Raw genomic sequence first — 15,362 nt, forward strand, 5'->3', positions numbered from 1 at the left:
GTATACCCCTAGAAATTTAGTTGAGATGTTTTGTTTGACGTGCTCTGGTTCTATAATTTTGTATATGTAGGTCGATAGTTTTATGCCAGGGTTGAAAATGTATGAAGTTGATTTTGGTTGTGTTCAGTACCAGATTTTTAGCGGAAAACTTGCCTTGTAAAGAGACATGTTTGCTTTTGCCTCTGTATCTATAGGGAATCTAAACCAGTTTTCATAAAATTTGTATCGATTCCATAACTTCTGCAAGAATTCAGAAAGCACAAAACGCCTGCGTTAGACTAATATTCAACCTGAATTACAGATACAGAGATCATGTGACCCAATCAATCAAATCGGTTAAAAATGCAAAACAGAAGAGAATTGCATTTCGCCTGTTTACAGATACATTCAAGAAACCTTAGATTTATTAATTTTGACATTCCCAATCATAACAGCACTATCTATGAACGATCCTTCACGTATCATGCTTTAACAATGTATAATTCATTCTCAAAAACTACAACTCACAATTTGATTTCCACAAACTTCATTTGAAAAATATATCACATGTTTCGCTAGCACAGTAGCTTTGTCAATAAGTGATTTGAATCACTTGACAAAGCTAGCGAAACATGTGATATATTTTTCAAATAAAGTTTGTAGAAATCAAATCGTGAGGTGTAGTTTTTGAAACTAATATGGATCTTTATCAAGTAACGGCCGAATTAATCAGAAAAATATACCTAATTCATTCAGTGAATCTTTGAAAAATTCATCACTACGGCTACTCAAAAGTAAACTTAAAACTGAATTGCTCTGTCAATAGTGATCCAAACATAATTTGTATTTCATTTTACTATTGTCCTGAAATTGCCATTTATTTTTTGTAATGTTTCTTTTTTTTTCAAAAATGCTTGAGTGGAAGAATAGCACTTTGCTAAACTCCGCCACGTAAAGTAAAGACCATTTATTATTATTATTATCTGCATACACTGTGAAGTTGGGGTCTCCTGGTAAATTATTAGTGTACAGAATAAACAGTATAAGTCCCAAGTATGGAGCCTTGAGGTACGTCTCTATTAATGGTGGTGGTTTCTGATTCGACATTTTGTTTTAGTTATTACTACTTATTTTGATATATTGCTCTGCAATCAAATGCTTCGCTTAGGTCACAGAAAACTACTACAGGGTACTATTTATTTTGAAACCTTTCAACCATTATGCGGTGAAAGTTCAGGATTGTCTTCACAGTTGACCTCTTTTTTTCTAAAACTGAATTGTGAATTCCTGAGTACTTCAAATTTGTCTAAGTATGGTAAAAAACAACTGAGCATTAGGGCCACTAGCCTGTAGTTATCCAAAGTATGAATATATTTTTTCTTGTGTATTGGAGTTATAATTACAGTTTTGAAAATTTCTGGGAAAGTTCTCTATTTCAGAGATTCTTTTAAAACGTGACCTATCGGTTCTACCAGTAGGTGTTTTTTTATTTTTCAGACCATTGAATATCTTCAGAATTTTTAATTCATTTTTAAGGGTCATCGGAAATACATACAGTTGTTCTGGGAAAAAAACGTACATTGATGAGAGGGACCTTGATAAAGAGTGTGGTGCATTCTCAAAGAAAGTATTGAAATGGTTGGCTATTTGACTTGGGTAACTTATAGTTGTGCCACCAACATTTATTTCTTTGATAGAATTATCTTATTTTACCTTTCATTTCTTTGACTACATTCCACGCAGTTTTTGATATATTACTTGATATTTGTATCTTATTTGAGTAGTGATTCATTTTGGTCATTTTAACAAGATTTTTGTATGTTTATACATTGAGAGAGAGAGAGAAAGAACTTTATTGTCCAAAGAACAGTATTCTTGTTAACAAAGTTTACAAATACATTTATGTATAATAATAATAATAATAAGTTTATTCTCAATAAATTCTCAAAATAATAATAAGTTTCTTAAAATAAAATACAATAATATAATAATAGTGCACTTTCATTCAGAGATATTTCGAATAAACAAGTATCCACTAAGGCAGTGCCTGTGCGTGGGTGATTTACTTATTCCAAATATTGACAATAATTAGTACACTTCAAAATAGGGCTCAGTTGCATTTCTATATGAGAGTTATATGTATAAAATCATGTATAATTCACTAAAATGTTTGTGACATAATAAAATTGTAGTCAATTTAATAAAATTAGGCTAATGAGCCTTACACACAATTATTGAAACATAAATATCATAACATAGGTAACGAACATCAATAATCAACAAAATAAAATATATGGAATATTCTAATATTCAAACAATGAATGGATAGCCTTACGTTCTAAAGAAAGAATATAATGTTTAGTCTTTTTTTTGAAGGAGTATATGTTTGAGACTTCTTTGTTTTCCGTCGGGAAAAAGTTATAAAATTTACTAGATAAAAAAGAATGATTTCTCTGTCCTATTTTCTTTCTGACTGGTTTCGTTTTCAGAGAATTATTCGCTTTCAGACGAGTTTGGTAGTTATGGCTGATGAGTGGGAGATTAAATCTGTTTTTGAATTGTCTTATCACAATTTTATAGTAATAAAGCTGACGCAAATCAAAGACTTCCGTTTCTGCAAATAGTAGGTCGGAGGAATACCTCATTGGTTTGGATGATATAATTTTCAAAAATCTTTTTTGTATTACTTCAAGATTCTGCAAGTGAGCATTCGTTGCTGCCCCCCAAGCTAGAATACCGTAAGTAAGTCGTGTTTCCACTAATGATTGATAAAGAATTTTGAGATATTTGAAATCCAGTTTTTGCTGAAAGAATTTGAACCTGTATAGGAGAGAACGTAGAGTTTTACAGACTTGCACCAGGTGTTTATCCCATCTAAGATGACAATCCACTATTATGCCCAGATATTTCGCATTATTGGCTCTTTTAATCGTAATAGTTTCATCCGAGCTTATATCAATTTGTAACTTATCGTAGTCCGGGAGACCACTGACGTAACAAGAAAATGGAACGAAACAGGTTTTTTCATAGTTTATTGAAAGTACTTTTTGTCCAAAACATTTAATTAAATTTGCCATATCTTTTTCTGCTTTTTCTTTCAACCCGTCCCAAGTATCATCCTCATACATAACGACAGTGTCGTCTGCGAAACTGGAAACCGTACCTAAGCTATTGAAGGTTAGTATAGAGTTTATGTAAATTATAAAAAGTATTGGACCGAGTACGGTTCCTTGTGGTACTCCACATCTTATTTTTAATTTTTTACTCAATGTTTCGTTTATTCTAACACATTGTTTTCTATTTAGAAGGTAAGTTTTCAGTAATTCAAAAGATTTTCCTCTAAATCCTAGATCTTGCAATACTTCTAACAACTGCGTATGATTGACCGTGTCGAAAGCTTTTGCAAGATCTAAAAAAACACATAGGGATGGATGGCCTTTATCCAACTCTTCATAGATTTTGGTTGTAACTAAGTGGATTGCATCTTCCGTAGATTTACCATCTCGGAACCCAAATTGTCTATTTGAAATAAAATCATATTTTTCTATATACTTCATCATACTTATTTTTATGACTTTTTCTAGTATTTTTGCTAAATTACTAATAAGAAAAATTGGGCGATAGTTACCTGGGTTCTTTTTACAGCCTTTTTTAAAGAGAGGCTGGACAATGCTGTCTTTGAAAATTGATGGAAAATGACCCTCTATTAATACTTTATTTATAAGTTGTGTCAGCGGACTTGCGATTTCATTTTTGATTTCCTTCAGTGTTTCTGATTTGATTCCATCAATTCCTGGTGCTTTGTTGGATTTGAGGGAATCGATGAGATTTATTACTTCATTTTCATCTGTTGGATGAAAAAACATAGAATGACGGGAAGAATATCTACTCAGAGGAGGATTTTCTGGAAATATTACCTCCCTAGCCAGATTTTCACCGACATTGATGTAATAATTGTTGAAAATGTCAGAAATTTCTTCCTTATCAACAGTGAGATGTCCGATTTCATTAATGATTTGATCTATTCCTTTATTATTTTGATTTTTATTCAATGTTTTTATTGTGTTCCATAATGCTTGACTACTATTTTTATTATTTTCAATTTTTTGTCTGTAATAACTCTTTTTCCTGCTTTTAATCAAACTATTCAGTGTATTCCTGTAATTCAAATATTCTTCTTTGGAAACTGTGTCAGACATGTTATTTCGGTACTTTCTAAATAGTCTATCCCTTTCGATAATGGACCGTATTATGCCGTCGGTTATCCAAACTTTTCTTTTAATGAATTTGTGTTTGATTTTTTTATGTTTTGTATTATCCTCAATTTTGTCCTTCAACACATCGAGAAAGAATACTGTTGCATCGTCTATGTTATCAATCGACACCAACTGGTTCCAATCGAAGTCATGTAAGTCTCTTCTCAAACCTGGATAGTTGATACATTTTATCATTAGTTTAGAGTGGTTTTGCTGAAAATCTTTATTCATTTGTATTTTTGCCATGATAGTGTAATGATCTGTTATGTTTGTTTTCATCACGTATGAATTAATATTAGTGTTTTCTGATTTTGATTTGATAAAGAAATGATCTAAGCATGTTCCGCTTTTTGGTCTTGTCACGTTATTAATGTACGACATGAAATCAAACTCATAAAGTGTATTCAAATATTCCGCTGCCACTTGATCTTCTTCTAAAATATTTATATTTATATCGCCCGTGTATGTACACATATATCTATATATACACACACACACACATATATACATATGTAACACAAAGGGATCAATTCAAAATTAAATAAACACCTTAAAATAATAAAACCAAGAAAAATAATATAAAGTGCGTATGTAAGTGATTGCAATGTTAGTCAAAATCTTCATTATAAAATTCGTCTAAAGTATAAAAAGCTTTATTTAGCAAAAAACATTTTACAGCACTTCGAAAATTTTTATATGAAGAAGTGGAGCGAAGATATACTGGCAAATGATTGAACATTTTCCTTGCATTGTATATTATGCATTTTTTTATTAATGCGCTTTTAGGAATGGGTAGTGCTATTAAGTTGCTATTATGCCTAGTATTATAAGAGTTTGTTGAATCACTGGTAGTATTAAATTTTTTGTGCATCATACACACACTTTCAAGGATAAAAATGCATGTCAGAGTCAAGATTTTTTGATCAATAAACAGGGGTTTACAGCAATCTCTCGGTTTTGCCTTACAAATATATCTAACCGCTCTCTTTTGTAAGATAAACACAGACTGTAACAAGAACTGAGAAGCATTACCCCAAAAACAAATTCCATATCTTAGGCGGGATTCTATTACCGCAAAATAGACTGTTCTTGCAGCTTGCAAGTTGAGTTCTCTGGTAATAACCCTCAAAACATAGCATCCCGAAGCCATCCTATTACATAGATTAGAGATGTGGATATCAAAGGATAGATTATTATCTACATGCAAACCCAAGAATTTACTTGATGAGACGGAGCTAATTAAAGTATTCCCTAGAAAAATTTCATTTAATATACATTTAAAGGTTAGTATGCAGGTTTTTGTGGTATTGAATGCCAGTCTGTTAGCATCACACCACTTTTTAACGATGTCTAGATCAACCGATATATTATTATATAGTTCAGTATTGTCTTTTGAGTGCCAAACAATAGTAGTGTCATCAGCAAATAGAGTTATTTTTCCTTTCGTTTTGATGAGAGATAGGTCATTTATGAAGAGCAGGAACAGTAGTGGACCGAGTACTGAACCTTGTGGAACCCCACAAGATACCAACAGAGGTTCAGATCTCTTATTATTAACTAATACAGACTGGGTGCGATCTGACAAATAAGAATGAAACCATTTCAAGGCTACATCTCTGAAACCATACATTTCCAATTTATTCAAGAGAATTTTGTGATTTACGCAGTCGAATGCCTTAGCAAGGTCACAAAACACAGCAGCAACTACTTCACCCTCATTGATACTGAAATATATTTTTTCTAGAACTGAGAACATAGCATCATTGGTGCTCCTTGATTCTTGAAAACCAAATTGGCAATTACTAAGTGAGTGGTTAGTATTGAGAAATGGGATCATTCTTTTCTTCACCAATTTTTCTATAAGCTTTGCAAGAGTTGGCAAAAGTGAAATGGGTCTAAGGTTTGTAACCAACTCACAATCTCCTCCTTTAGATAAGGGGTTAATGATTGCGAACTTCAAACATTTTGGAAATATTCTGCTCGAGAATGAAAAATTGATGGCTTCTGCCAAGGTTGACAAAGCATTCTCTGGAATATGAAGAAGTACCTTTGCAGATATATCGTCCCATCCTGAGGTATTTTTGTTTTTTATACTTTTTAAGATGTCCATTATTTCCTCAGAATTAGTTGGTGTTAAAAAGAAAGAATCTCTTGTATATATGTTCTTCATATAACATTTAGGGTCTTCTTGCGGGGGGATATTTGTAGAGATACTTTCTGCTATGGAGCAATAATAATTATCAATTTCATCTGGGCTTAGAAATGTTTTAACAGATGCACTTTTTTGTTTACCACTGAGCTCATACACAATAACCCAACTCTCTTTGCACATGTTGGTAGAGTTAGCTATACGACCTTCATAATAAAGATGTTTAGCAGTCCTTATCGCTTTTTTTAAAATGCGTCTGTACTTGTTGAAATACGATATAAAAGTTTCATTATTTCTTGCATATTTTCTTATATAGTGCAGGGACCTCAAGTTTCTACTGGCTATCTTTATACCCTTAGTGATCCATGGCTTTCTCGATTTGGTCTTAGGAGTCAAGGGAAATGAAATATCAAAAATTCTCTTGAGACTTGAATGGAAATTGATCAATGGGTCACTACTTCTTAAAATATTCTCCCAATAAACAGTCGAGGCCATTCTTACAAAATTTTCGAAATTTTTCTTACTGAAACGACGTCTGAAGATTTTATCACGTTTTTTATTACAATGATTTATATTAAAAGAGCAGATCACCGCTTCATGATCAGGTAAACCACTGTTAACTACATCACAGGTCAAACAAGGAAATTTGGAACATACATAATCTAAAAGAGTAGCGGAAAAGCTTGAAAATCTTGTGGGGACTCAACAAATTCTGAATAAGACAAACCTTATTATTCTTATTGCCAAAATCAATGTTGAAATCACCTGCCAGAATAATATTTGCGTTAGGCGAAAGTTTAGATAATAGTTCTTCTAATCTATCAATGAAAATATTTTCGTTAGATTGTGGCGAACGATACAGACAAATTAAATATAAGTTTAAATTTTTACAATAAACAATTGAGAACTCAAACTCTTTTTCAACTATTAGGAAGTTTGTTTTATCGAAATTTGAAAAATAACAGTTTTGGAAAAATCTTTCATTTATCAGTATCATTGTACCACCATGAATAGAATAAGTTCTACAAAATTTAGCCAGCGTTGTATACTCTGGTAGATAAAATGGCTCTCCTTCCTTCAACCAATGTTCAGTTAATAAAACTATATGTGGAAAGTTGAGACTTTCTAGAAGAATATAGAGTTCATCACTTTTATTGCGAACTGACTGTATGTTTAAAAGCATCACATTAAGCGATTTGTCAGATTGTGACATAAAAAAGTTTTTATAGCAGGCTCATTTTGCACCAGATCATTGATAGGTTTGTCCGAACTGGTCTAAGTATGTTAAAAGTTTTTTGTGAGACATACAAATTTCTTATTCTGACACTTTTCTCTTTAATTTGGTCAGCAATCCAGTCTCTATTCTTTCTTGTGTAGAATTTTTCAAGGGAGAACATACCTATATCAAAATGGTGGTTTGATATTAGATTTTCAGCTTTTTTATTTAGACCAGTCTCATTGTATACTTCCTCGCAGGTTATTGTTGTTGAATAATCTTTCGAAGTATTTTTTTGTGCAGTTGGGTTTTGTTGTATTATGCTCAATCAAAATATATTTGTGGTCTATTTAAATAAATATATTGTCCAAGACGTTCGCTGAATTTTTTTGTTACTCTAGTAGGCTGAATAACTAGTTGTACTACTAGCCGATAGGAAGAAAGTAAGTTGAATAATGAATCTCTTTCACTGGACTTTATCTCGAAACTTCCAGTATATTGAAGTAATCTAAAATTACCTGTAGGTGCCCTATATATTATATATATATATATATTTATATATATATATATATATACGTGGAAAAAACTGCCCTTGTGTTGATAGGTGCAGCCAGTAAGTTCAATTTTTTTACATTGAAATTACTGCGGTGCAGTGCCTTAGTGAGAAGTTACATAAAATGTGCAGAAATTCATGGTTATTTTATCGAAAAATAAGCAATAAACTCATGTTGAACAAGTATACTTTTTTATATTTTTACAGTGTCTGAACTCAAGGGGAAACGGTTTTCAAATGAATCATCATTATATACTACAAAAAATATTTTGTATATTTTTTTTGCATCATTTACATATTTTAATATTCATCAGTAGATTCTCTTTGAAGAATTAACAATTACTTCGTTAATAGTTCTAAGATGAATAATTATTTGTGCTATGCTCCAGATGAAAAGGTGGGATTTTTATTAAGTCGAAATATTTGAAATATATTACCAATAAGTAAAATGTGGCAGATTTAATATAGATATATCTTGGCGACATGCAACTCTGAGTGCAAGTACAAATTTCTTTTTACTCAATCATCAAAATATATTCTATATATTATACACTTCATATACAGTTATTGAATAGAATAATTCAAAAATTATTGAGTTGATAGTTACTCCAAAGAGTAAGTATCGACTATCAAAGATAAAAAAACCCTGTTAAAGGATGTCAATGTAATTGATATTTTCTCGAAATTTACACATTGGATTGAGGTAGATATTCGAGAAGTTTCAATATTTGTACTATTATTGGCTCACTCTACACTGTGGTCCACAAATGATTAAAACAATTTTCAGTTGAGATAGCGATGAATAAATATTTGGAAGATACTTCTTTAGTGAAAATTAATGAATTGTTTTCCAAGACATTTTTTTCTTGTCTTGAACATATGATTACATATAATGTTCTGTCTATATTCAGTAGTTAGTTAATTAAGTATTCTTTGTTACTGTTCTCCATTGGTTTTCCTAGTGGAATCTATTTGCAATTCATTTATGAAGAAATCATTACTCAAAATCTAAAATAAATAATATGTAGACCTATGAAATAATTATATAATTTAAAAATTGTTCACCTTTTGTTATTATACAAAGACAATATGAATTGTAAAATAATTAACTATGACTTTATAGACAAATACATCTTTCCTTTAAGTGTTTGTTTCACAGGGTTAATTCTCTTCAATATTTGTGTCATTATATTAACTAGCTGTTCACCTGAGAGTCCTGTTTTTTTAGACTTGAATTTCTGAAGCAGTTCCGTAGTTGTCATAGGTTTCCTCATTAGGTATTTTCTAACAGCATCCTCCGTTATTCCAGATTCATTAGAACTAGAAGTAAAAATTGGCAGGTCTAACTTTGCCTTCTTTGGACTTGGTCCAGCCAAAACATCATTAATTAATTTTCTTTTGCTGTCTGTAGGAGTGGCAGATCTTGAACTATTGGCACTGCACGGTTCAACTTCAACTTTTTCTTTACTTTCCTTTTTTTCTTTCTTCTCTGGTTTACTTTTCTTAGATTCCTCATCAGTACTGCTATCGGAACTGAAAACATTATCATCATCGTCATTTTTTCCTTCTTTTTTAATTTCTTTCTTGATATCCTTCTTGTTCTTCTTTCCTTTTTTCTTTTTAGTTTTATTCTTGTCATCTGTTTCCTCATTTTTATCTTCATCTTTATCCTTTTGTTCATCTTCATTACTTTGTTCCTTGTCTGATTTGTCAGAATCATCCTCAGACTCTTCATCAGAATTCAATAATTTCCTAAGTGCCTTTTCTTCGGAAACTCCCTCAAGGTTTGTATTTTCGGGTTCACTATCACTGCTATCACTGATGTAGTCTAGTTCCCTTCCTTCATCGTCTCCATCATCTGAATCTTCGAAAGCTTCTCCTTCAGTATCACGCTTCTTAGTCTTTTTGGGATCTGCTTTTTTTGTTTTCTTTTTCTTATCAGCGTCATCAGTTTCTTCTTTTTCCTCCTCTTCAGAGGATTCATCATTTGAACTTTCCATCCACTCATCCATGTCTGAAATTTTCAATTCTTTTTCTTTTTTAGATGAAGTCTTTTTGCTTTTTTCTTCACCTTCATCTAAATCTGCTTCTTCTTCCCCTTTCAATCTCTTCCTCAACATCAATGAAAAAAAGTTCAAATGTTTATTACGTTTATTGAACTCCATCTCTGCTTCTTCTGCTGATAAAGCTTTATATCTTTGAATTGGTTGAAATTTATACCACTCATGCAAAGGAAACGCCTCAATGGCTCCATCTTCAGCATGTGTGAAAACATAATAAGCAGTATTATTAGAAACTCCCCCTTCTCTGATGCCCTTGAATTTTTTAATGGTACTTCCGTAGGATTTGAGAATCCAGGGTTGGTCATCAGCTTTGTATTTTCTAGCAACAATTCCTAGTTTTTTACGTCTCGCTTCTTCTTTCGCTTCTCTGCCAAATTCTGATCCTGCCCCAAACTTGGGCTGCTCCTCCTCTGCTCCTTTGAATTCCCTCATATTGTTTTCTCGTTCCATACTTACTTTGGTCCATTTTGAGAAGTCAATGTCCAAAGTACCATTGAATCTCATAACATGATATCTCTTTTGAATATGTTTGGGAACCCTTATGGAATACTCTTGAACACTGATGGGTTTAGACGATGTGGACGTGCTTGCCATAATTTGTTAACTTAAGTATGTAGTATGAAGTTGTATAAACAAAGAATTATTTTCCTTCACAGATGGTATGAACTTCAAAGACAGGTCACAGTGACAATTCACAATCGAAAAATACAAGAAGAAGCATAAAGGTTATTAAACTCTCACTCGTCTTCTTCTATATTACAGGGAAACGCATTCAGATACATCAATCATAAATATTCGAAGGACTATTGTTTGCGTATACGTAGTTCTGTGATCGTTCGTACGAAATATTCCTGAAAAATCGGTATTCTTGAGTTTATGCTATTATGGTTCATATCCATTTATACTTATCAATCGCAGAAATCCAAAATCCAAATTTCTCTCAACCCACTCGTTCTGGTGAGTAAAAACACATAATCGAAATACGAATGTTTCAAGAATAGCGGTTTCGCCGGAATCGTTGCTTATTTATTATCATGGATAGTGTTATAAATTTTCATTAAGTAACAGGTCACTTTATTCACCTCTGTAAGTAGTACTAACTGAATCTAACCATTGAATGAAATTAAAGCGACTTTTTCATCGTTGAATGATCACGCTGAATAATCCGATAGTTCATAGTAGATACTGATTTTGTTTATATGAACCCAATAAAATTTAAAAAGTGACATATTGTTAGGAGTAATAATTTTTGGGAAAGAACAATTTTGTAAGCAATTACTCTTCACAAAGAAGTAATTTTCAGACATTGAATTACACGAAAGAAAAAATGATTGAGAAACAACTACTAACATTCTTCAAGGAATTGAAACAGATATCATTCACAGGATTGCTACACACCATAGTATATGAAAGAGGTGAAATTTAACTCACGTGGAACACTGTCATTCTCAATGGTGGCCATCCGATGTTTATATTTCATTTATATGCTTGAATATAACGTTTGAGATATGATATTTATCGTCTGGTTGATTAAAATAATTAAAAAAACACTCAATATGCAATGCTTTTAGTACAGCGCTCTTGATTTTTTCAGCAGTGGTGCATTCCTCACGGAAAACAAAGAATTGTCAAATTGACATTCCTGTTAAACATTGGTTTTGTTAATTTAACTTGGAATTCCTGCAATGAAAGTATTGTTTACGGAAATTATCCGTTATTTAAAAGATAAGCAAGATCGAAAGTTGGTTTAAGTTGAATATCAACTTGGCCTCCTGAAAATGTCAAGTTTGTTGGCAATGAGCGATCGAGGAACAAGTATTTTTCAGTGTTTGTGTAGATAATTCAATTTTGTTGAGGGTATTTATTCAAGAATTTTTGTGAACATTTTCGATAGTATTATTTATTTTAATTTTTTGAGTAACCATACCTTTTATTATGAAATTAAATAGAAGTTACATCACAACAAAATGAAGAAAAAAGTAATTCACCGAAACTAACAAAAAATCAAATTCAGTAAAAACGCAAAACAGACTCTGAGCAACATTATCCCCCTAGTGGATCGTTATTTTGGTCGAATCGTGTTCTTCCTGCACGATCTTGACTGAGGAATCTTCGTACCTTAGCCAGCTGTTGTAGCATACGTACCGATTCTCTTATGGAAATTGTGTTTTCAACGATACCAGTATCGAATCAGTGTTCGAGTCGAATTCAAACTTCAAATTCTTGAGAATCTTCGTGCAATCGTCGTGGCTGTAATCGAAAAACTTCAGGATGCAATATGCAGGTAACGGGAAATTCGTAGAGCATTACTTGCTCCCCCTCTTTGCCATTAGTTCTCGACGAAGTCAGCCAATTTGTACTTCAAGCACTTCCTTGACAGTCTTTTCTCTGTCAATGTAGAGTGGCAGCATTAGCAAAGGCTGGATATTCTCAGCAGTGTGATCTCCGGCACGATGTGCTAGACTTTAGTTGCTCCCCAGGATGATCTACTAGTGATGGGCATAATCGAATGATTCTGAGAATCGAATGATGAGTATTCGAGTGATCCCAAAAATCGAAATATCATTCGAATGAAATCACTCGGATACTACGTCACTCATCACTCACCGATTTAATTCGAGATCCGGCGTGCAATAAGCACGCAATCACTCGATGCTCATGAGGTCATGTGCCATGTGAAACGCCCACATCAATTCGATTTAAGGTTGCTATTCGCTTGAAGGCGGGAATCGTGAATCGGCTACATGGCAAAATTCTGAATGAACTGGATTATTTTATGAGTTAGGATTGTTTGAATTTGTCGCACTAAGAATACAAACAGAGACCAATGAAACTGAAACATAGGCAATAATTTTTCAGTTTGAAGGATTCGAAGCCGTTGCAACGAAATTTCTGTTATTACTTATATTTTCCATTATTTTTTCTACTCTTACTTATTGTGTAGTTGGTCCCTTTACTCCGTTATTATTACTGTTTTGATATTTAACAATGCGGCCTGGAGCTAAGAAATCTATTGTTTGGGAACATTTCGACAAAATAGAAAATGTTCAAGTTCAGTGTCGAATTTCCAAGTTTTTTGGTAACACTACCAATTCAAATCAACATATAATTTATTTTCATTTTTGTGAGGACTTTTATTTTTTGTTTATGTTTTCAATATATTTTAACAAGCCACCATTAAATTTCAATAAAGTGTGTATTAATGACAGTTTATTGTCAACAAATTTCTGAACATTTTCAGCCCAAACCAGTATTTCAGTATTTCACCACATCCTATAAACAAGTGTCGGTATATCGGCACTACACTGGTGCATAGCAGCGTAAGACTTTAATACTGTTTTCGACTATTTCACTCACTACTAATTTGATTCGATACATTCAACATTCGAATCTGTTTTAAAAAAATATGTTTTTTCGTTAATCAGCTGTCGCCCCCATACGAACGACAACTCTCAGAAGTTGAGAAACTTGTGCGAGCTAAGGACTAAAGACTAAAGAGGTCTTACCTTTTAACGTGTGATCTCGAGATATCTCCAGTGATTGCAATAATCGAATGACCGAATATTTTTAATTCGAATGATCCCATCACTATCTCCTACCACGTAGTAACGGCTACAACCATCAATGTATTAGCAATTAAGCAGACTCTTTGGCTACTAACTCACTGCCCTACCGTTGATTGTGTAAGTAGATATAAACTTGCCCATCCTTATGGAAACAGCTATGAATTTGGCGTTATTGATCCATGCCTCTCTGATCACTAATATATGCACAATTTGAATAATATCAAGCAAGTTACAAATATCCTTCTATTCAGAAGAATTATATCATCCTCAGGCATTCTCGAACTCCAGATATCGCTACAAAAAGTTAATTGGAGCATATTCAACGACAATAACTCTTCTGAAGTTATGGTAGATTTTCTATCGTATCTATACGTAAAAGTCTAGACCATTAATTATTTCCCCTTAAAAGAGTCTCAATAAGTCCAACAAAACCCTAGTTAGCTGGTTCAACGATGATTTAAGAAAAATGGAGAGACACGAGATCCACAGAGTTCATTCCATAAAAATTATCTATGACAAGTTTTTGAATATGTAAACAATGTATATCATAAAGCTATTCTGGAATCGAAAAGGTCTGCTTTTGATACATTCACTAGTGACTCAGATAATAAAGTCAGAGATAGCTGGAAACTCATCAACTTTGAAAAAAAGAAATTTAACTCTCGTAAAACCTGTGGTGATATCGCACCTCATGAATTTAATATGTTTTTACCACTATAACCGAAACTATAATTAGTCAACTTCCTTATAATGATAATATTGCTTGCCCATCATCTCTAGATGCTAGTCTCAATCCTTCTTTAGCAAGATATATCTTCTTTGAACCGGTAAAGTATTCAATGCCATCAATGAGTTGAAAAATTCCAGTTGCTTTGATGTCTTTACCCTGAATAGTAGAATAATAAGAGGTACGAGTTCTTTTTTGGTCACATGCCTTATTTTTAATGCATGTATAAGAGAAGAAACTTTTTTTGATAAATTTAAAATCAGTAGGTAAGGTGATTCCAGTTTTTAAAATGGGTGATATAAACCTCCTTAAAAATCATCGACCCATCTCCATCATTCCTATATTTGGCAAAATTTTTGAAATTATTCCTGAAAAAGCCTATATCTCTACTTTGATATTAATAATCCCCTCAACACGAATCAATATGGATTTAGAAAACCTTGTTCTACTATAGAAGCTGTTGTTCATGTGGTCAAGAGCACAGTTGATGGTTTTGAACAAAAACAGCATAGTTTAGCCTCATTGTACGATTTGAGCAAGACGTTTGAGTGTGTTTCTCACCACAAATGCCGGTTTCAGAGATACCTGCGGGCCTCTTTTCAAAAAACCAAACATAATGACGGTACCCTGTATCTTTATCTATCAATCTCTATTGGGAATTCATAACCACAAAAAGAACATTTAACCAATTCGCAGGCTGAAACTACACAAATCTTCGATCAATACACTCATTGTTAATATTTATAATATATTGCCACCCATTGTTAAAGATCTACCTATATTTAGTTTCAATAAGTTTATTAAAAATTTCTTGACAACACATTATTTTTATAGTGTCAACGAGTACCTGGCC

General features: G+C 32.6%; 1 protein-coding gene across 1 annotated transcript; it reads right to left on the bottom strand.

Annotated features, from left to right (window-relative positions):
* Positions 1-9,184: 9,184 nt before the first annotated feature.
* TfIIFalpha (Transcription factor IIFalpha) lies at positions 9,185-10,929 on the bottom strand. The gene has a single exon (XM_023157190.2). It carries the CDS (start codon positions 10,808-10,810, stop codon positions 9,263-9,265), a length of 1,548 nt encoding a protein of 515 aa, XP_023012958.1. The 5' UTR covers positions 10,811-10,929; the 3' UTR covers positions 9,185-9,262.
* Between the last annotated feature and the right edge of the window lie 4,433 nt (positions 10,930-15,362).

The sequence above is a fragment of the Leptinotarsa decemlineata genome, unplaced genomic scaffold, assembly GCF_025532065.1.
Source record: "Leptinotarsa decemlineata unplaced genomic scaffold, Ldec_3_MD MMD2_tig00004204_RagTag_RagTag, whole genome shotgun sequence".
NCBI lineage: Eukaryota > Metazoa > Arthropoda > Insecta > Coleoptera > Chrysomelidae > Leptinotarsa > Leptinotarsa decemlineata.